The 23,302-nt window shown below is 46.0% G+C and overlaps 1 protein-coding gene and 1 long non-coding RNA gene across 3 annotated transcripts in view; one reads left to right on the forward strand and one right to left on the reverse strand.

Annotated features, from left to right (window-relative positions):
- Positions 1-1,728: 1,728 nt before the first annotated feature.
- LOC308468319 lies at positions 1,729-22,846 on the reverse strand. 2 transcript variants are annotated; one of them, XR_013981563.1, is made up of 3 exons: positions 21,858-22,846; positions 13,996-14,083; positions 1,729-1,865 (listed from the first exon to the last, which is right to left on the reverse strand). It is a non-coding gene; the product is annotated as an uncharacterized lncRNA (long non-coding RNA). The 2 variants fall into 2 exon arrangements; XR_013981564.1 differs by lacking the exon at positions 21,858-22,846 and adding an exon at positions 21,664-21,808.
- Positions 20,981-23,302, forward strand: part of SLC6A14 (solute carrier family 6 member 14) — a 53,258-nt gene continuing 50,936 nt past the window's right edge. Inside the window, exon 1 of the mRNA XM_080990358.1 lies at positions 20,981-21,545. Within this exon, the coding sequence (XP_080846484.1) occupies positions 21,360-21,545 (186 nt within the window). The 5' untranslated portion in view covers positions 20,981-21,359. The remainder of the gene's footprint in view (positions 21,546-23,302) is intronic.

The following is a 23,302-nucleotide window of genomic DNA, read 5'->3' on the forward strand; positions in this document are numbered from 1 at the left end:
ACCCCTTGGCCCACCATACCCAGAAGAAAGGCCTCTGGTTTCTTAGAGAAGGTATACTTAAATACCTTTTTCAGTTCATTATATATCATTTCCCAGAAAGCCTTCACTTTAGGGCAGGTCCACCAGAGGTGAAAGAATGTTCCTTCCTTTTCTTTACATTTCCAACACTTATTATCAGACAAGTGGTATATTTTTGCAAGTTTGACTGGTGTCATATACCATCTATATATCATTTTCATTACATTTTCTTTCAAAGCATTACAAGCAGTGAAGTTTAACCCAGTAGTCCACAACCTTTCCCAGTCCTCAAACATGATATTATACCCAATGTCCTGTGCCCACTTTATCATGGCTGATTTTACCGTTTCATCTTGTGTGTTCCATTTTAACAGCAAGTTATACATTCTTGAAAGTACCTTAGTCTTAGGCTCTAACAATTCCGTTTCCAACTTCGATTTCTCCACCTGGAACCCTAACTTTTTGTCAAGTTTAAAAACTTCCTTAATCTGAGCGTAATGTAACCAATCTCGCACTTTATCTCTCTTCTTTTCTTAAAAAATGGGTCTAAATCTCAGTCTTCCTCTACTCTGGTCAAGGGTCTGAACATTTTGGACCACGTCTTTACAATGACTTGGGTGGAGGAATGGAAGGGGGTGCTCAACAAATTTGCAGTGACACCAACCTGCGGCTAATGCTGCAGAAGAAAGCATTCCATGTGGCCTTAACAGATTGGAGAACTAACAAAATGAATTTACAAAGCTTCTACACTTAGCCAGGAATAATAATGCACAAATATAGGATAGGGACACCTGGTTTGACAGCAGCACATGTGAAAAAAAATCTAGGGGTCTTAATCTTGGGCCTCAAGATTAACCTGAGTCCTGGAGGAGAGGATTGCTGAGGCTCTAGAGCAGGGGTGGCCAACTCCCAAGAGACTGCGAGCTACTCACAGAGTTAAAAACTGGCAGTTTTTTTTAGGAAGGAGGAAAGCCCCATTTTTAGGGGTTCAGGGCAATGTTGTTAAGCTTTTTTTTAGGGGAGCCAAAGTTGTTGAGCTTCTTTGGGGGGAGCCAGTGATCTACCACAGACGTCCAATGATCTACCAGTAGATCACGATCTGCCTGTTGGACATGCCTGCTCTAGATATTATAACTAGGCTCTGCCTCCATTGTTGGAGGCAGTGGTGCCTCTGCATCCCAGTTGCTGGAAACCACAGGAGGAGATAGTGGTCTTGTGTGCGAATCCTGCTTGTGGGTTGGCCACTGTGAGAACAGGATGCTGGACTGAATGCTGACTGAATGGGCTACTGGCCTGATCCAGAAGACTCTTTGGATGTTCACTGCTGAGGATCTCATGAGAGATCTTCCACAGGAACTGGGATGAAGGAGGTTGCAAGACATTGGCCAGGGCAAATGTTTAGACATAGACTGGTGTAGACAGTGCTGGCCTGGATGGGCACCTCATCTGACCTGGTAATAAAGGATCTTCTGATGTTCCTCTGGGTGGAGATGGTTGCCACCTATGGATTCCCCACTTCTGGCACCACTTGTGTTTATGTTGAGCACCCAAGAGCTACAAGCTGCAGCTCAAAAATGACCAGAGCGTGGCGCAGGAAGAAGTCCAAGGACCTGTTGCTGGAAGCCGCAGGAGTGGAGGTGCTCTTTTGCCCCAGACTTGGTTGTGAGCTTCTTTAGGCTAGGCTTAGGAAGTGCATGCAGGAACTGAGCAGGCAGAATAAAAAGTATTTTATTTATTGTGAAAGCAGTCAGAGGAAGGTGTGTGGTCCTTGCCTTCCAGCCTTTCAAGAGTCAGAGGAGTCTGCATCACTATTTTTCATCCAGGCACACTTCAAGGACACATTCCATCTAGGGAAAAACACGCAAGAAAGTTATGTAGTCTCCAGAGAGTAAGGAGGGGCTGAGAGAGGTTTGGGGGGGCTGCATTGGGGTTTCTCCACACTTGGGCATGCGGAGAAGCAGAGGGTATTGTAGGGGACTGCTCTGGTCATTGTCATAATGTGTTTGTCTACAGTTGTGCATGGCCGTTGTTGCCTGAACAAGTCCCTGATTGGTGGGCTGTGGCAATATTACCAAGATTGCTTCATCTCTAAGATGGAGAAGGCAGGCTGAAGAAGGTTCTGCAGAAACAGTAATACCAGTACTAATTTCATACCTGCCATTCCTTCCAAAGGAGCCAGGGGCAGCAATCACACAGGCAATAAAAGAATAAAAACACAGAAGAAAAAACTTGAGGCCCTCCAGATGTTACTGGACTCTAACTCCCATCAGCCCCTGCCAGCAAAGCCAATGGTCAGGGATAATGGGAGTTGTAGTTCAGCAACATCCGGAGGAGGTACAGGTTTTCCCCACCTGGATTTAAATACTTATAATCAGTTCCAACATATGCAGGCTAGAATAGATATCTACTTCAAGGGCTTACTGGAAGAAAGGGGTCTTCAGCAGGTGTTGAAAAGACGACAGACACAGTGCCTGTCTATTATTTTAAGGAGAGGGAATTCCAAAAGTCAGGGACCCCCCACTAAAGACTAAGCTCCTATATTGTGTGGAAGGGAGCCCGTGATCAGATGGTTTTAATTGAATCATTATTAACAGCATCACTATTGCATTATGTGAATATGGCTTTAAAAAAGGACTGCATAAACTCATGGAGGCTAAGACTACCAATGGCTACTAGCCAGGGTGGTTATGTATGCTCTGCTTCCATGACCAGAAGCAGCAGTGCTTCCAAACAGCAGATGATGGAAACCAGAGGAAAGGAGAGAGCTCTTGCACATGGGCGCGGCTTGCTGGCTTCTCACAGGCATCTGGGGGGCCACCGTGAGAGCAGGAAGCTGGACTGGATGGGCTACTGGCAGGTTCTTCCCATGCTCTTTTGGGCCAATTGCAGCCCAAAATGTGGCATATACCGTATTTTTTGCCCCATAGGACGCACCTTTTCCCCTGCAAAAATGAAGGGGAAACGTGTGTGCGTCCTATGGGGCGAATGCAGGCTTTCGCTGAAGCCTGGAGAGCGAGAGGCATCGGTGCGCACCGACCCCTCTCGCTCTCCAGGCTTCAGGAAGCTATCCACAAGCCTTGCAAGCCCGGCGGGAGTTCCCGCGGGCTCACAAGGCTTGCGGGCAGCAGCCTGCAGCCCGAAGCATGGGGAGCCCTCTGGAGGGCGCCCCTGCTTCGGGCGGGTGTCCGCAAGCCTTGCGAGCCCGGCGGGAGGTCCCGCCGGGCACGCGAGGCTTGGGGCGGCAGCCTGCAGCCCGAAAGCACAGGGAGCCGCCCCCCCCAAAAAACGAGGTGCGTCCTATGGGACAAAAAATACGGTAAATCAGACAAGCAATAAATAAATGACCCTGTTTAATGCAGGGAATCAAGAGCTATGGAATCTCCAATAGTTGGCTGGAAGGTGGCAAGGATTCCAGTATTAACAGGGCGCCCATTTCTTCCTGCATTGCAGGGGGTTGGACTTGATGAGCCTCAGAGTCCCTTCCAACTCTACTGTTCTGATTCTGAGAGTTCCCACACTGTGCAGAAATAGTTTACTAAGCTCCTAAATTGTCTTTGTCCCAGGCATTGCATTGTTTTGGGTTTTCAAAGAAACTAGGAATGTATAAAACCGCTTCTTATCTTCTTCGTCTTCTTTTTCTTTTACACAGGAAACAGCAAAACACTGGCACTGAATAATTTCCCAGACTCCCAGCTGCCATGCCTCCTTCAAACTACTGATAGCAAACTGATCAAGACCTGAACAAGTCAAAAGGTCTTTTTGTATTGCTTTTAAGTTGCATGATTTGGAAAGCTAAGTTTAGTAAACAAGGCCAAGTTTTCAGCCAACCTCACCATATGAAGGACTCCACTTAGCCATCTCTCCCCCCCACCACCTGGAACAGGTCACTTCTCCTGCAAAAGAGTTGAAGCAACCACTCTTTGAAGTGCATTTTGAACTTTTCCTCCCTATCTTTCTGAGTATTTATTGCATCAGCAGACTGTGCTGGCAGTCAGAGGAAGGTTTGGTCCCTCTCTCCCAACACTAGAGCTGGGAAGCTGAACGTGGGAAGATCCAGCCCTTCTTCACACAGCACAGAGTTCAACTCTGGGACTCCCCCCCCCCCCAGGAAACAGTGACGGCCACCAACTTGGATGGCTTCCAAAGAGGATTCAGTAGACAGCCATTGCAGAGAGGGCTTTCAATGGCTCCTGGCCACAATGGCTATGCTCTGCCTCCCCAGTTGGAGGCCTTCTGAATACCAGTTGCTGGAAACCACAGGGGAGGAGGGGTCTCTTGTGCTGGAATACTGCCTGGGGTCTTCTGCCCTCTGGGTGCCTGATCAGCCACTGAGAGGACAAGAGGCTGAACGCATGGGCCACTGGCATGACCCAGCTGCATGGCTCTTCCTGTGTTCTTTAAAAAAAACACACGTATTTGTAATTTTACATTACATAGGTTCACATTCAAATTAATATTACCATACAATAGTCATCAACTTCCCTCCCCCCCCCCCCATTCCATGGTTCATTTTAGTTTTCCGTTACGACTGCATATGCTAATTAAATAATAATAATTTCCCCCATTATATCTTCACTTAATTTAAACTGCTGGATTTATTCTAACCCTGCTAACATTTTCATCAGTTTCCAATGATTCTACAAACGTTTTCCAATCTTCCTTAAAGGCTCTTCCCTTGTTCTGAGGCACAGGGCTGCCCTGCCACAGCAGGAAGTTGATGCCACTGTTGCCTGCAACCCTTTGCATGTCTTGCTGGCAAATCAAGCTGAGTAAGAGCGAGGCTTCCTTCTGTGGGCATAGCAGCCGCCATCTGCCCCACAACAGGACTCTGAGCCATCTGAGCATCTCCAAACCTTCTCCCAATGCAGGTTCCAACCCTAGCCCTGGTTTCTCACAGGCACTTAGTTGGCCGCAGTGAGAACAGGATGCTGGACTCAATGGGCCACCAAACACCAACCTCCATTTCTTCTTTTCTTTACATATAAATTCCAGCTTTCAAATTTGCTATACGTACATTTCTCTTTAAACTTTGGCTTCCCGCCTTTCCCTCCCTGCTGCTCTTAATCCCGTCCCTTTTACATACTGCATTCTGATAAACGTTTCAGCTAAGTTCTATTCAAATATTCTATTTCAAATATTATCATTTTAAATCCTGCATACAGTTTCAACTGATTATGATATCATTGCCAAAAAGATCATTGCCAGAAACAAAAACCTTTGATAATTTCAAGCAGCTTGTTTGGAACAAATGTGAGCTATATTCTCTGCATGTTCTTTTAACAGAGATGTAGTTTATTTTAATCTTTTTCTACTGGCCTAATGTCTATCACTTAAAATTATGGTTGCATTTTTATGTAGAAAAGCAGTTACTAGTAAATTATCAGTGAATGTCTTGAGCATAACTACTCTGACCTTGGTGGATTTAAAGTGACTTTCTTACACTTTCATCGGTTGCATTTTTGTTCTAAAAATATGTAAAGCATATAGCAGAAAGTGGTGAAATAATGTGGTCAGTTCTGTCAAGCACTCAACATTTAATGCAAAACTAGCTGCAACTTTCAAAATAATCCAGATTTACTCTGAAAACCACCTTCAGTTTCTGTTAGGGAAAAAAGTGGGATGATGATGATAATGATAATAATGATAAGTGGACAGGCTGCTTGGACGAGTGAAACCAGCCACCTGTCTTCTGTATCCTTGTCCATCCTGGCTGATAAAAGCAAGCTGGGAAGGGCTGGGCGATGGGCTTCGTGGGATGGTGAATGCTTCCCTCTGTGAGGGAGCCTTCCCAGGCCCACTGAAAGAGGCGGTCATTAAACCGCTTCTTAAAAAAACATCTTTAGACCCGGCCAATATGGCCAACTATCACCCAGTCTCAAATCTTCCATTCTTGAACAAGGTGATTGAGCGAGTGGTTGCTGAACAAGTCCAGGCACGCCTGGAAGCAGCGGACCATTTGGATCCCTTCCAATCGGGATTCAGGCCTCACCACGGGACTGAAACTGCCTTGGTCTTGCTGGTCAATGATCTCTGGCGGGCTAGGGACAAAGGTGAGAGCTGTTTCCTAGTTCTGCTGGATCTCTCAGAGGCTTTTGACACCTTAACATCCTTGTGGACCGACTTGAGGGGCTGGGAGCTGGGGGCACTGTTATACGGTGGTTCCGTTCCTTTCTCCTGGGCCGTGTCTAGAAAGTGGTGGTGGTGGGGGGATGAGGCACCTCACCTGTGGGTGAGGTTCCGTCCTCTCCCCCATACTTTTTAACATCTACATGCAGCCGCTGGGAGAGATCATCAAGGGGTTTGGGCTGGGTGTTCATCAGTATGCGGATGATATCCAGCTCTATCTCTCATTCAAATCAGAACCAGTGAAGGCGGTGAAGGTCCTGTGTGACTGTCTGAAGGCGGTTGGAGGATGGATGGCTGCTAACGGATTAAGGTTGAATCCTGACAAGACAGAAGTACTGTTGGGGGACAGGGGGCAGGCTGGTGTGGACTCCCTGGTCCTGAATGGGGTAACTGTGCCCCTGAAGGACCAGGTGCGCAGCCTGGGAGTCATTTTGGACTCACAGCTGTCCATGGAGGCGCAGATCAAATCTGTGTCCAGGGCAGCTGTTTATCAGCTCCATCTGCTACACAGGCTGAGACCCTACCTGCCCGCAGACTGTCTTGCCAGAGTGGTGCATGCTCTAGTTATCTCCCGCTTGGACTACTGCAATGTGCTCTACATGGGGCTACCTTTGAAGGTGACTCGGAAACTGCAATTAATCCAGAATGCGGCAGCTAGATTGGTAACTGGGAGTGGCTGCCGAGACTATATAACATCGGTCCTGAAAGATATTCATTGGCTCCCAGTACATTTCCAAGCACAATTCAAAGTGTTGTTGCTGACCTTTAAAGCCCTAAACGGCCTCAATCCTGTATCATCGCTGTCAACTTTTCCCTTTTCTTGTGCGGAATGCTATTTGGAATAAGGGAATTTCCCTTAAAAAAAGAAAAATGTTGACAGCTATGTCCTGTATACCTGAAGGAGCGTCTCCACCCCCATCACCCAGCCCGGACACTGAGGTCCAGTGCTGAGGGCCTTCTGGCGGTTCCCTCGCTGTGAGAAGTGAGGTTACAGGGAAGCAGGCAAAGGGCCTTCTCAGTAGTGGCACCTGCCCTGTGGAATGCCCTCCCACCAGATGTCAAGGCAATAAACAACTATTTTACTTTTAAAAGACAACTGAAGGCGGCCCTGTTTAGGGAAGTTTTTAATGTCTGACACTATATTGTTTTTAATATTCAGTTGGAAGCCACCTAGAGTGGCTGGGGAAACCCAGCCAGATGGGCGGGGTATAATTTTTTTTTTTATTTTTTTTTTATTATTATTATTATTATTATTATTATTATTATTATTATTATTATTTTATTATTAATGTATTCCAGAAAGGGCTTGCATTCTTCCACAAATAGTCTGCCATGTTGATTTCTTATTTTTGCAGTTAGGTTTCACCAGTTCCGCATAGTCCATTAGCTTTAAAATCCATTCTTCTTTCGTCTGCGTTTTCTCTTATTTCCAGTTCTGAGTGTACAAAATTCTAGCTGCTGTTGTTGCAAAGGTAAGTTAATCATTTTTGGGGACCCTATTATCCCTAAAAGAAAGGCCTCAGGGCTCTGGGTAATTACCACTTGGCACCACCCTCAATTTTCATCCACCCCCTACCATTTTTGCCAAGATACAGCATCCCTATCTTTGTCACCTGCACTGTCCTGATCTTAAAGCCCAGTGGCAATCTGGACTCAGGGGCTGTAGTCTCCAGCCAAGGATCCAGACCAGGTTCGGAGCCCTCAGAAGAAGCTCCTGTATCACCTGATCCCGTAGGTCAGAGGCAGGACCCTGGCAAGTAGCTTCCCCTGAGCCTGTGGAACCACCAGTCCAGGCAGGAGAAGGAGTGCCTACAACAGGCTAGAGGGCTGCTAGCTCTTTAAGGTTCCAAGTTATCCCCAAGGAGGCAGAGCCTGGGAGAGGAGAGAGCGCAGGCGGAAGATGGCGCTGCCTCTCCTTCACCTTCACTGCTTATATGCTCCAAAAGTCAAAAGTCTTTTGTGTCTCCCTTAAGTCTTGGAATACATCAGCTGGGTCACAAAGAGGAGGTACCATAGAAATTTCCGGAGCTTGTTTGCTAAATCAAAGGAAATAAGAGAATTCACACAGCAGATGCTTGGAACGTGGAAGGAAGTGTACTCCTTTTTTCACATCAAAGAACCCGCAGAAGAGAGAAATTCTCATCAGAGAATATCCCAATACCTGTAGCTCGTGAGTTGGGGTTCTGCCTTATGCTTCTGAGTACAGTACTTTCAAGGTACATTCCCCCCCTCCTCAAGTTCTGGGCACTGTGGTTTGTTAAGGGCTGCTGGGAATCCTAGTGAACTACAATTCCCAGAATTCTCGGGGGCAAGGAATGTACTTTGAATGTGCTTTGCAGTTATAGTGTGAACAAAGCCTCGTGGAACAATTTTAACAAAGTACAGTTTCTCATTTAAATGTCAAATAAATGTTCTCACTCACCGCAGTTAACAGCCATTCTTGGTTTATATGTCAGTGTATTCCTATTGCAGATTCCAACAGCGGCTTTTGTGACACGGAGCGCTGGACAGCATAGAAGTGACAGGTATCATGGTAGAAGGAAGTATAATCATTTCATTTATTAGTTGCCTGTCACCCGAAGCTCTGCATGGGACTTACAGCAAATATAGAAAAGCAATGTGGTTGTGGGTGTGTTCCAAATGCTTCTGTGTCTACTTTCATCCAGTTCAATGTAAATTGGTCCTAGAAGCTGTCAGCACGTGAAAGAGGCCACACGCCAGGAACAGCTTCGACTGGCTGGCTAAACCAGGGGAGGGTAGCCAATGGGTCTCAAACCCTCGGTGAGTTAGGGACTTCACCTGCATGCAAAGACAGGCTCCGGAGGATGGAGCAGATGGGACCAATAGTGGGTCCAACGGTTAAGGAGGCGGTTCCTGCATGTGCTGGAGTGGGAATTGAGGGGCAGGTGGGGTTTGTCCACCTGGGAAGGGAGCCCATCTGGGAAAAGGAAAACTCTGATCCTAAACCTCCTCTGTCTTGTAGGATATCTTCAGAAGAAGGAAAGGCCAAGGAGTAAACCCTACACAATGCGGAGTGGAGTCCATAAGGCAGTTGGCTGTCACCTTGTTGCCTCCTTCCTACAACTCCTGCAGCCACGCTGGTGCCTAATGCATTGCTCTGCTTTCCTCTGGACCCCATCAGCGAGGCGGAGAGGGGGGTCCTGTCGTCTGGACAGCCCAAGACCACCAGACACACTGCCCAGGCTTATGCCCTGGGGACGTCACTTCACTGCTGCTAGCCCAGCGGTTTGGCTTCAGCCCCCAAGGGACACGCCATGGTCTCTTGAGACAGAGGGATGACCACAAAGCCATTTCTCCTTTTTAAATTCACATTTTAGCTGGTTGGCTTAAAGCATCACAATATTTTTCACTTTTTTGACTGCCCTTTTGGGAAAATCCAGTACATCGCAAACCATGCATTTCCAAAATTAATTTCCTAACGAGTTACATGTGTGCAGAGAAACAAATCCCCACAATGAACCAAGGTTTCCTGGCTTAGATCCTGTGGACTTCACAGCAAACCCAACCTTAAGGATTTGTATGCCTACTTCCCCTCTTGCCCATGTGCCCAGTGGAAAAATGGGGACTCTTTGGCACAAGAAGTGGCAGAGCACCAAAGAGACATATTGGGGTCTGGGCAGGCTCTCCACCAGTGGCAAGGAATGGCTTGTGCATCACCATGGAAAGTCCAAGCCTTATAGTGATTGATGCATCTACGGGGGTGGCTGGGGTTGAGGGACACCAGTGGGCAGCTTCTGACAAGGCAGCAAAGATAGCAGCATGAGCATGAACAACAGCAGATCCCCTGGCTACAAGGGAGTAAACACACACAAGTTCAGCAAGGCAGGGGGAGCGATGTCATGGGAGTAGGAGGGCTGTTTGCTCCCTGAACTTCACTCTTATCGGAGCTATGAAAGATCCAATCTACAATTTAATCAGAACAGTTCATGTCCATATCATTGCCTTTCACTAGAGCAGGTCTCACACTTGGGTCTCCAGCTCTTTCTGAACTACAACTCTCATCACCCCCAGCTAGCAGCAGTAAGGGATGATGGGAATTGTAGTCCAAAAACAGCTAGAAACCCAATTGTATTCCTAACAAGGCACTTTTAACATTTCTGGCTGCTCTTCTGTGCAAATATATCTAAAAAAACTGCATTTAAAACAGAATTCATTTTTAGTATTGCCTGATGGATTTTCTTTTGGGGTCTGGGGTACAGCAGCTCTCCACCCAGGAATGCCCAGGAAGGGCTAGTGCCTTGTCATGGGAAGCGCAGGCATTTTAATGAATGACAGACATATGGGGGACCAGAGGATAGTTTCTAACAAGGCAGCGATGAAAGGGGCATGAGCAACAGGCATCCATTGGAGAAGATGTGCTAAGTTTGCTGGACTATTTACCTGCACTATCAGTTATTTGATCAGCAGAGTTCAGGTCCGCAATATCACCTTTCACCAGTGTATGCAACAGGAAAATTGTCTCGCTAACACCACCATGGCAAACTGCAGCAGTGTAGGCGCTCCCTCAGCCACCTCACCCGATGCCTCACTCTGAAGAAGGATCCCTTGGCCCATGGTGCCTGGCAAGGCTGGAAGACCAACAGCAGGTGGTGCCAGAGCCATGGACAGACTGAGTGTCTCATTCTAGTTTTGTCCCCATCATTCTCCCTGCTCAGTTCTACAAGGGCAGAATTGGGACTAAGTAGGAGAAGGCAGCTGACATCCAGAGTTGTTGCTTGTCCCAGCTTCAGGCAGGAAAGCAAGCAGGCAGGGGTTGGCACTGGACAGAGAGAGTATGCAGAGCAGGGCTTCATACACTTCCACTGCCCTTGGTCCTTCCTCAGGGAGGAGAGGGTGGCAGGGAGTCTCACTCAGTCGGTGAGCTGACGGGGACAGCAGTAGGGTGGGCAGTCAATAAGGCAAGTGGTACTGTACCCCAATACACCTTTCATGTATTATCTTGAGAAGAGTTGGGGGATGTGGGTCCTGTGGTACATACTTCCACTTATGGTGGGAGCGTCCACTAGTAAAAGTTCCTGGTCTCGAGCTTTTGAATGTCTATAAAATTATTAAAGAACCTGTTCTAAATAAAGGTAAAGGGACCCCTGACCATTAGGTCCAGTCGTGACCGACTCTGGGGTTGCGGCGCTCATCTCTCTCGAGGGAGCCGGTGTACAGCTTCCAGGTTATGTGGCCAGTATGACTAAGCCGCTTCTGGCGAACCAGAGCGGTGCACGGAAACGCCGTTTACTTTCCCGCCGGAGCAGTACCTACTTGCACTTTGACGTGCTTTCGAACTGCTAGGTTGGCAGGAGCAGGGACCGAGCAACGGGAGCTCACCCCGTCGCGGGGATTCGAACCGCCGACCTTCTAATCAGCAAGTCCTAGGCTCTGTGGTTTAACCCACAGCGCCACCCGCGTCCCTCAAAAAAAACCTGTTCAGTTCACCTCCAGACTGGTACTGCTTCTCCCTGCCCCCCCCCAAAAAAAACCAATTGGAGACACTTTTATTTATTGGGTATTTGCTGCCACTCTTGACAAACACAAGGGCTGTACAATATGCTTATAACATCCACCCATTTTGATATATTGTTATAGCTTGTATTTTACTTCTAATGACAATTAGAGGATAGATGGCAGCTAACAGATTGAGGTTGAATCCTGACAAGACAGAAATACTGTTTTGGGGGGACAGGAGGCGGGTGGGTGTGGAGGACTCCCTGGTTGTGAATGGGGTAACTGTGCCCCTGAAGAACCAGGAGTCCTGGGAGTCATTTTGGACTCACAGCTGCCCATGGAGGTGTAGGTCAATTCTACGTCCAGGGCAGCTGTTTACCAGCTTCATCTGGTATGCAGAATGAGACCCTACCTGCCCGCAGACTGTCTTGCATGAGTTGTGCATGCTCTGGTTATCTCCCACTTGGACTACTGCCATGTGCTTTACGTGGGGCTACCTTTGAAGGTGACTCACAAACTATCACTGGTCCAGAATGCGTCAGCTAGACTGGTGACAAGGAGCAACCACCAGGACAATATAACATTGGTACCAGAAGAACTGCATTGTTAGTACTATACAGTAGTACCTTGGGATGTGAACAGGATCCATTCTGGAGCCCCGTTCGCATCCTGAACACAACGTAAGATGCAATGGTGCGTCTGCGCATGCGTGTGTCACGTTTTGGCTCTTTCGCGCATGCACATGACATCATTTCGAGCGTTTGCGCATGTGTGAGTGGCAAAACCCGGAAGTAACGCGCTCCGTTACTTCTGGATTCCCGCGGAGCGCAACTTGAACACGCTCAACCCGAAGCACTTTCAACCCAAGGCATAACTGTATAGGGAAGCTTGTAATGTTTGATGTCTCGCTGTGCTTTTATAATTTGTTGGAAGCTGCCCAGAGTGGCTGGGGCAACCCAGTCAGCTGGGTTGGGTACAAATAATAAAATTATTTGGGTGAACTTGAAAGCTTTCACCCTATTTTGTGCCATTTTTGTTGGCCTATGGCAGGTAAAGGAGGAACCTCTTAAATTATGTCATGTGAGCGTTGCACCCTTGAACGTCCCTTGCGTTCCCAGGCATCCCTATCTGATGGAACATCTTAAACAGTAAATAATAAGAACCGACAAGTTCCATTTTTCATCAAATCACTGGTGCCATCTGCAGGGGGGCCTGGGCACCCACAAAATTTTCACTGTGGGTGCCCGGCCTCCTCCCGCTGCCACACCTCCAGCTCTCCGGCCCTGCAGTGGCAACTGGATTGGGCCTCTGTCTTCACCACGGGGCCTTTGTTGGGGCCTGCTGCAGCTGCGGATGTGCACCCCAACTTCACCGCCCCACCCCTGCCATAACCCAATCATCAAGCATCATCTGAGGCCTAAGTCAGCGCGTCTAGGTCAAATCAGGCTACAACTTTATCGACTACAGCTGTAAGAGGTTTGGCATAGGCATTGGGTAGACCACACTTCTTCCAGCCCACCTGCTGCAAGTACTTAATATGGGGTCACCAGGAGGGAGTTCTTGACCTACATCAGGAAGTAGCTGCCCCTCTGGATTGCACTTAGGAAATGCTGTGGACCTAGCCCATGCCTGGGCATCCAGACAGAAGCATCACTGCTGGATCCTTTTAATGGGATACCTCATTTTCTGGAGGGGCAAGCAGAGGCTACAACTTCCGCTTGGTCCAAGACTACGCCTACCCAATGCCTAAACTGCCAAAGTAGTGACAATGCCTACAAGGATGGAGAAAACCAGATGGCAGCAGCCAATTAGCCAAATGGGAAAATTCCAACCTGCTGCCAAATATGGTGATGGCCAATATCCCTGGCAAGGCCATTCAGTGCAACACACAACAGAAAAATAGGGAGGGTGATCCAGCAAAGGAGTGGCTGCCAAGGCCAGCCAAAGGCCCCATATAAATCCCCTAGGAGGGGACTTGAGAAAAGCCAACAGGCCTTGTTGGGTCCACCCCCCAGGAGTGGACCACCCCAAGCCTGATCTCGATTGGCCAATTGTGTGAGCAGGATGAATCCAGTTCCCAGGTAGCAAGCTGAGTCCAGGGATGTCCTTTCCTGCCTGGGAAGTGTCCCAGGAAGCAGGGCCTCTGCTGCCAGAATCATGACAGCCCGCAACAGCCCCCACCTAAGAAGGTGAGTGGACTTGGAGAAATATCTCCAGAGGTGGATTTTGGGGAGCCAATCAGTTTGGTTGCACTGTGCACAGAGCTGCAGGGTCTCCACAACTATTATTTGGAATTGAGCGCAGGAATCAGGATGCGAAGTTTGGCACTGCACAGGGTGTCACTGAAATTTGAGACCCCATGATCTGCCACTGCTCGCTCACACACATACATACCGAGTGCAGAAATCTCCTGAGGTTCTGTCACTTAAGAGCACACTGATGGGGAACTTCACGTTTGAAGGCTTCCTTGTGTCAAAATCTCCTGTGTGCAAAAAATATAAATAGCATCTCAGGCAAATAGGAAGCTATGCTAGATAAATCTGTCTATGAATATTGAGCTTCCTCCATGTGGTATCCTTTGATCAGCCAAGGTGCAGCTTATTCATCACCAGCCCTGGCAGTGCCCTAACCTTTAATCCAATCCACATTCTTTAGAGTTTCTGGGCTTACAACATGGTTCACAAAAACTTTCCAATAATGCAAATCTTTGTGCACATTGCACAAGTTGTTTGAGAATGGGAGTTTCACTGCTTGGAATTCTGCCTGCTTCCTAGAATGCCCTCATAGGAAACATGAGGCTTATTCCCTATTCCAACATTGTCCTCACCTCTGTGCATAGATTCTAACTTTATGACTGACCTGAGAATTATCGTACAGTGGTATCTCAGGTTACAGACACTTCAGATTACAGACTCTGCTAACCAAGAAATAGTACCTCGGGTTAAGAACTTTGCTTCAGGATGAGAACAGAAATCTCACAGCAGTGGCACGGTGGCAGCAGGAGGCCCCATTAGCTAAAGTGGTGCTTCAGGTTAAGAACAGTTTCAGGTTAAGAACAGACCTCCAGAACGAATTAAGTTCTTAACCCGAGGTACCACTGTATTGTTCTTCTAAGGGAAGAACATCTGTGGGATAATATTGCCCCTTTTAACTTTTTTTAGCCACGCTGGGTGGTACCTAAACTCAAGAAACATGGGAAATAAATCTTTGTATGAATAATAGACCATACAATTCTATAGCAAGCTGTTCCCACAGCGGTCAACCAGATGCCTCTGGGAAGTCCACAAGCAGGACTTCCCCTGTTTTTAGTACTGTACCTAGCAACTGGCATTCAGAGGCAGACCTCCCTGAACACAGAGGCTTTATGCAGCACCTTGGCTAATAGCTAATAACCTATCTTCCTCCACAATTGTGTCCAGTCCCCTTCTAAATGTGGGAATGTTCTGGGGTGCAGGAGAGGATATATTGTGAGATTATATCCTAATCCAACTTGTGCTAACAAGTTCCCAAAATGTTTATAGACATTCCCCTTTAAGTTCGCAACAGTAACGCTTGCACAGGTTCACTAGAACCTCTATAATAATTACTCTGGTAATTTCCCCTTTTGTTCCCTCTTAAAATACAAGACACAACACAGTCTTTATAAAAGTATAAAAGAGTTTACTCACGTTCTGTTCACAATATGATCCCAGAAGGCAGACAGCTTAAAAAGGTTACATACATTCAGAATCTATCTTGTAGCAAGATAGACCTTATTTCCTCTCTTGGCTGGGAGCCAAGAGAGCATCCTTAGATGTTTCCTCATCGAAGGAAAATGGCAGAAAGAGAGAGATGGCTGCCTGCTCTGTGCTTTTGTCATTACCTGCACAGGTGAGGCCACACCCACCTATGGTTACATGCGGAGGAAGTCCGTCCCCAGGAAGTTTACCTGCTTGCTAGACAGACATCCCTCCCCATGTTCTAACATGTACACTCTAGGAATGTTATCATTGACTGCTCCTGTGTTTACATCCCACATACCCCTTCTCAGGCAATACAACATACACAAAACATAAACAACTTTATTCAACCACCCAGAGTCCCAGCTTGACACGTAGATTCTGGAAACTCTCTCTTGGTAGGGGTTTCGTCAGGGTGTCAGCAGTCATCTCTTGGGTGCTGCAGTAGGATAGCTCCACAAGTCCATCCTGGATCATCTGGCGTATGTAGTGGTATTTAACCCCAATGTGTTTTGTTCTGGCCAGGAACTTCTCACTCTGGGTCAGCTTCAGGCAACTTTGATTGTCCTCCAGCAAGCTGACAGGCCCTTTTCTCACCAACCCAAAGTCCTTTATGAGTTGATCAAGCCAGGCGATCTCTCTGCAGGCTTCTGTTGCTGCAACGTATTCTGATTCTGTGGAAGATAATGCTACACAGCTCTGTTTATAACTGCCCCATGCAACAGGTCCATCACCAAACATAAAAACATTCCCACACTAAAGACATCTAAACCAGTGGCCACCACTGACTCCTGGGGCAGCAAATTCCAAGCATTAATTATGTGTCATGTGCAGAAGTACTTCACTGTGCCTGCCTTGAATCTACTCTCAGTCAGTTTCATTGTGTGACCTTGAGGTCTACTGCCATGAGAGAGGGAGAAGTTTTACAACTGTCACAGAAAACACAGGCAACTGCTAAAAATACCAGCATTCATCAACCAACCAGTTGTATGACATTGTGAATATGAAAAGCTCCTTCTTTTAATCTCTTGATTATTTTTTTCAAATGAACGTCCATCATGACATGACACTTCCCAGCTAAACTAACTACTCTCTCTGTTTTAATTCTATATCTATCTATCTATCTATCTATATCTATATCTATATCTATATATATATACACACATATATACATTTTTATTAATTTTTTAATATATCAATTCCAACATTCATACAACATAACTTCTCATCTTATAAAATGTTCTAGACTTCCATCAATACCTCTGATGATTTCCCATTCTCTATCACTTATTCTGCATTTCTTAATTTCTATATTACATTTAATTATCTTTAACTAATAATTCTCCTCATAGTCTTTCTTGCAATATTTCAAATAGTTCACCTAACAAAACTTCTTGCAATCCTACTAGCGTAATCTGTTCATCACAATTGCTTTTCAGATACTTCGTAAATTTATTCCAGTCTTCTGAGAATCTCTGGTCCTGCAGGTTTTGAATCCTTCCTGTTATTTTATCAAACTCTGCATAGTCCATCAATTTCATCCTCCATTCTTCTTTCATCGGTAATTCTCTCTCTGTTTTAATTCTGGCCATTTATGGGTTCCAGTGTTTTAACACTGAGAGGTGTATGCCCACGGTTCAGAGCTTTTGGCCTGAAAGACGAACAGCCCATCTACCTCTCACTGTTCATCTGCTTAGTATCCATTGCGGAACAAAAAGTCTTCCACGTGCCAGGCAAACAGTGATGCTTTGCTGGAGGCCTGAACTGTTCTCAGCCTGCAGATGACTGCTAAGAGGATCATAGAATCCATTGATTTGGAAACATGGCATCACAGGAGTGCTTGAAAGTTTTCGTGCATGTTTTAGTACTCTGGTCCCTTTCCTATATACTTTCTTTTTTCAAAATAAAAATAACCCAGAGGTCTTTGATTCAAAATTCCCACCCACTGTTTTGTGGTGCTTCAGTGCACCTAATGCCATCTGGCTACTGTAAGCCAACTCAAAGCAGCAAGACCCTAAAAACACAACATCTGCCTTACGTATTTTGAAAGTGATTAGCAGCCTGGTCTGATGTTAACTCAGAAGCAGTAGCGTAGTGGCAAATTCAGACGTGCAGAGTCATTTCATAATAGTCACAGCCAAGGCAATTTCTAAGATTACAAACCTGCTAAGATTCTAAAATAATCTCATGGTTATAGCATAATTATAACTATGGATGCATCGCAAGCATCAGTGCAGCTCTCCCTGTGTTGCCTTTCAGCAACAACCATTTCCTGGGCACATGAGTACAAGGGCAAAGGATGTGGAGGGCTCCACTGTCTCCTCCTGGAGTGACTTCACTTGTGCCTTCCTTGAAGTTCCCTTGTGTGTAACATGCACTGAAGCACCTTGTGTTTTCCATGGTCCTGAATGCTCAGCTTTGGCACATTCAGAAATACTCCTCCTGCGGATGAGCTCTCATAGGCACCATGATATGCAAAGGTCTTGTTCCTTTAAGACCACATAGAACCTTAATTCTCAATAATGATGGAATTCAAGGTGGAGAATACTTTTATTTTTATGCATCTTTATGATTTGTAAAGGGAACCTTTGTATGAGTTAACACTTTATTATCCCTTTGGAGCTGCACTGCATCTCTGTACTTTTATCCTTCCAGGTTGTGATACTTATGGTTTACATCTTATACTCTATACAAATCTATAGAGTTTCTTTTTTTAATGACCATATGATTTAAATCACATGGTTTCCCTGCCAAGAAGCTTGGGAAGCATAGTTTACCTCCACAGAGCTACAATTCCCAGGATCCTTTACAAGCTACAGCTCCCAGGATTCTTTGGGAGAAAATAGTGGGCTAAATAAGCTTTAAACATAGGTGTCCTGCACAGTCAGTGCCAGGTTATAGAAAGCCCTTGGACAAGACATCCTCTCTCTGACTGAGCCCCCTCCTCTCTGCAACAAGTCAGAATCCTAGTGGCAGTACCTAGGGAAATGCTGGTTTCTTGAGGCTGTGCTTGAGCCCAAAGAATCCCTTACTCTAAACATGATTAAGGTTGATTCATAGTCGGTGGCCACCAACAGAAAGAATGACATCACATTTACACTAATTTGGGGTTTCTCATTTACATGTTTGCCCAAAGTGAGCCTCCATAGGGCACAGAAGATAAGCATCAGTGGTTTGGTCCAGGCCTCAGTGATTCATTTGTTTTCAAGCTGTCACTTGAAGTACACAAAATACAGTTTCTGAAAGGAAAACAATAATAAGAGCATTGAGAATTCTGGAGGTGATCCAGCTCCATTTGTGAGATGGAACAGTTTCATTAGATTAGGCTTCTCTGGGAAGCTCAAATCATTTTAGGAAGCATACTGATCTACTCTTAAAGGTTTCGAAGAACAGATGGATCCATCTTCAGCTGTGTCAGACCATTGGTCCATAATGGAGCAACAGTAGTTCCCTGGTAGAAGACCTGGCAAATGATCTGAGGTTCAATCCCCAGTATCTCCAGGTAGGGCTGAGAGAGACCCCTGCCTGGAATCCTGGAGAGCCACTGCTGCTGGTCAGTGTAGACAATACGGATCTAGATTCACCAATCATCTGACTTGGTATAGGGCAGCTTCCCGTGTTTCTGGGTGCAGTTGGCTCAGGGTTTCTATCTAGCAGAAGCTCTCCACAGTTCCAGACAAGGGACATTCCCAGCCTTGCCTGGAGATGCTAAGGATTGTACTTCTTCATGGAATTGAAGAACAACATGGAATTGGCTGCCCCAAGGGACAGTGATGGCCACCAGCTTCAAAGGCTTTCACAGAGGACCAGGCTATCTCAACAGCTGCTAGCCAGTATAGCCATGTTCTCCCTCCAGGGTCAGAGGCCATCTGCCTTTGAATATCAGTTGCTGGGACTCCCAAGTGGGGAGACTTGCTGTTGCCCTCAAGTCCTGTGGGTGCCCTTCCCATTAGGGCATCTGGTTGGCCACTGGAAGAACAAGATGCTGGACTAGATGGGCCCCCTTTGGCTGAGGGCCTCAGGAGGCATGTTAACCACCTGGGACCTAAATTATGGAGAGTCCTCAAGAACACTTTCAGCAATCCTGTGTTTGTAAGATTTTCTAGTTCCCAGTGGATAGCTCCACTATCCACTCTTAAGGTACAATCACTGGGCTTAAGACCATTGATCCAATGTGGCTTAATTCTGTGGTAGGATTTAGGTTTGCCTTCTTTAGGTGGGTTAAAGTGCTGTTACCCTGGTGCAAAAATGCACTTTCAAAAAGAAGCCGGCTGCTGCATTTAGGCAAGTAACAGAGAATTGAATGGGCAAATGTTTGACCAATGAAACACCCTACCAGCAAACGCTCAGTTAAACATCATCTAGAGGAGTCCAGGATAAACCGCGGATCCTTTTTTTATCTACTGTATTTATATCCCGGTTTTCTCTCCAAGGAACTCAAGGTGGTTCTACTGCTCCTCCTTTAATCCCCACAACATCCCTGTGTGGTAGGTTAGGCTTGTAAGCTTCATGGCTGAGTGGAGATTTCAACCCTGGTTTTCCAGGTCCCAGTCCAACACTCTAACCACTACACTTTCTCTTTTTTAATGTGGCTCCAAACCCCCCTCCCCCCACGAACCACTTGAAAAGTGCTGCTGGTCTTAGCAGACCACCTAGTAATTTTTCTGCCTGTTTTATCATTTGGAATGTGCTGTGTTAGGCACTGTATTTTTTTAACTGAGTTTTTATTTCTAATATTGTATTTTGCTGTATCACAGTCTGAATTCTATGGTATTCTTTTTGCTGCCTCAAAGTTTTGACTTGTGAGGCCTGAAATGTTTGTTCTGTTTGGACTGCTTGTGCCCATCAAGGGAAACGAGGAAGTCAGGTGTGGTAATCTTAGAACTTGGCACTGCTGTGCTGTACATTTCCTGCAGGTAAGATTACATGGATTTGGTGTGTGGGTGTGTTTGTGCAGAGGAATTAAGATGACCAATTTGTCTTCATGACAAGTCCACGTTACACTGCAGAAGGTAAATTCACTTTGTCACTCAAACAAGTGCCAAAGAATGTTAGTCCTGTACATTTTGCCTCTACAGCTGGTGGCAGATATGAAAGGGTGGAGTGAGTTCTGAATGGCTTCATTTGATGCATTCCTGAACTAAGTGCTCTTTGTGCAATGCAGGACATGAAGAATTTGGGGCATCCCCATTTTGAGTGGGGCTTGTGCAATAGAGGGTAGGAATAGCATACCTTGAAAGAGAGTGAAGTGGACTTGTGTTGGACTGGTGATTATGACAAGCACTATAACTTTCTACAGGGAAACACCTTTCCCCCAAGCACACTCAGAACCTTTGGAAAGCCATGAATCTGACCGCAAAATTTCAAAATGCTGTTATGTTGCTGAATAAAATGGAAAGTTTGGAGGAAACATGGAAAGCTCAGAAACCCAGCAACCAAAATAAGTTTGCTGTGGAAAGTCTGTACTGAGAATAATGTTGATCTTAGCAAGTCAAGCACTAGAGGAAGAAGGAACAGCAATTCCCTCAGTGTCATTAAATAACAATCTTACTTCCTCATGAAAGGGGCATAAGGACAACAGGTTAGGAAGGGACACCCAATCATTACTCAGAGGCATCCCTCTAATTTCATTGTTTGCTCATTTTGAAGTAGCTAATGAGGTAAACCTGGTGTCATAAAGGTAGATGCAGCTGAAGCTTTTCAAAGAAGCCAGCCAGTGGGAGCCATGAGTGCCATTTAGCCAGAACCTGAGTCAGGTGGCAGCGAGAGGATCCTAGTGGTGTGGGCATTTCCTGTTCCATTTCCTTGGGAGATGGGACATCTTCTGGGGGTTTTCCACATGAAGCCCCGCCTGCCAAAGACAACCCTCGAACATGATCCAAGGTCATAGAAGCCCATGCTTAGAACTGGCCAGCAATCCTTTAGTCAAGCCACTTACTGGGTGGGGATTTAGAATGTTGAATGGCACCCGCTGTGCATCAGCTGGGTGCTTAAGCAGGCATTGCTCTCAACTCTCAGCACCCAGGGGTCACCCAGTGCATGGTGGGCCTCCCTCTCTCCCTCTTAGCCTCCAGCAGTCCAGAACTTGGCAGCATGAAGGCTCTGCCCCCCAAAATGTGGGACCAGGGCTTGCTGTGGTTGTGGACCCTCAGCCAGAAAGGACAGAATAATGCTTCAGGAACCGGGACTGGCGAGCCAGGTCCAGAGGCTCAGGCCTGGAACAAAGTAGGTGCTTGATTTACATCCCTATATATGGTTACTGGGTTGGCATGCTTCAGACAGGAGCAAAAAACTGGTGCGTAATTCAGAGGGTAGGGCTGAGGTGAGAGGAAAGTTTTTTCACCTGGGGCCCACATGATGTTCCACCTGGCAACACTGTCTGCTTCATGCTCAAGTGAGCAGGGACCTTAGATGTTCATGCCCAGATACTAAACCACAAAATGAAGAGCCGTCATCATGTTCTTGAATGACTCTCCTCTGCCTTTTTCCTGCAGAGCATCAAAGTCAACACAGAGTAATTCTTTTTCTGGCTAGCACCTTTAGAATTTGGTGAGTACTGCTGTGTGGTTTGTCCCACATCAGTTCCTAGACTTCCACTTGGAACAGCACAGCTCCCAAGAGTGATAAGGATCTTTGGGGCAGGCTCCTTTTCTGGAAGACAAAATTTGACTTCTTTCTTTCTTTACTAAATTTCTGTCCCATCCTTCCTCCCCAAGGAGCTGGGGACAGCAAACTACAAAGTAAGAAAACAAGGCAATTAAAAGCAAAACAAAACAAATAAAAAAAATCAAATGCACCACAGGACATTTTAAAAATTACAGTATCTAAGAAGAATGACAAACAGTTGCACACCCTCACACTTAATAATTTCAAGTTTCTTCGAGCCATCAAATGATTGGGTGGAGAGAAATGTTCTTAAATTCCTTATGAATGTTAACAGAAGGGAGGAAAAGAAGAGAAACATCCCTTACCAGGGTGGGCATTTCACCAATGGGGGGCCACCACTGAGAAGGACCTGCTGTGGTCAACAGGCAGCAGGCAGCACTGAACCCACCACCACTGGGGTTTCACCTTCTGATCCTAGGACCCAAGATGGGAGGTATTAGGAGAGGCACTCCTTTAGCCACTTGGGTACCTAAAATTTATATTATCAGAGAGAGAGCTAGACTTGAATCCTTCTCTCTAGGCATCATTGCAAGATACACAGCAGGTATATGGAGCCTGATTTCAATATAAGAGATGCCCCTCTCTACCCTTGCCTTTGACAGAAAAGGTGTCTTGTTTTGTGAAACCCTCTTTCATCTATAACTGTTCTGTTCCACTTGGAATGGTCTTTACTTGTTGTATCATTATAATAGTTCTACCTGTTTTCCTAACTGTGCAATATGTTGGTATAATCCACATTGGGACATTATGATGAAGGGTGGGCAAGAAATAATGTATCTATATTTATAAATTTATTTTTAAATTTTGGACATTGTAGATTTGTCCTGGTCTGGTGCACATGCAATGTATATATTTGTTTCTTGGGGAGGAGGAGTAGACAGAGCTTTATATTTTATATAAGTTTATTTAAGTGTTTTATATAAGATTCCCCTGCGATCTTCAGACTGTATATAATTTTTATAGTGATTTTATTTATTATTATATTATTATTTTTTATTACTTTTATCAGTTGCTTTTTTGCAATCAAATGTCTCAAAATAACTTGACAGAAATCAAACACAGCACAGCTGAAAACAGTTTAAAGCCATGCTAAGTTTAAAACATTGATGGTAGGTAAAATGTTCATCTAGCAACCTACTAATACAGACCATGTCCTGCCCACCAACTGAAACACAAGCAACACCACAGGAGGTAACCCTTACTTAACTGAAAGCCTTGGCCAGCAGAATCATGTAAAAGCTGTACAAAGATGGCACCCGGCAATTCTCCCTGGGAAGAGCACTCCACAGGTAGGGGGCCACGCCTCAAGAGGCCTG

Source organism: Podarcis pityusensis (genome assembly GCF_964106645.2).
Source record: "Podarcis pityusensis genome assembly, chromosome: Z".
Classification (NCBI taxonomy): domain Eukaryota; kingdom Metazoa; phylum Chordata; class Lepidosauria; order Squamata; family Lacertidae; genus Podarcis; species Podarcis pityusensis.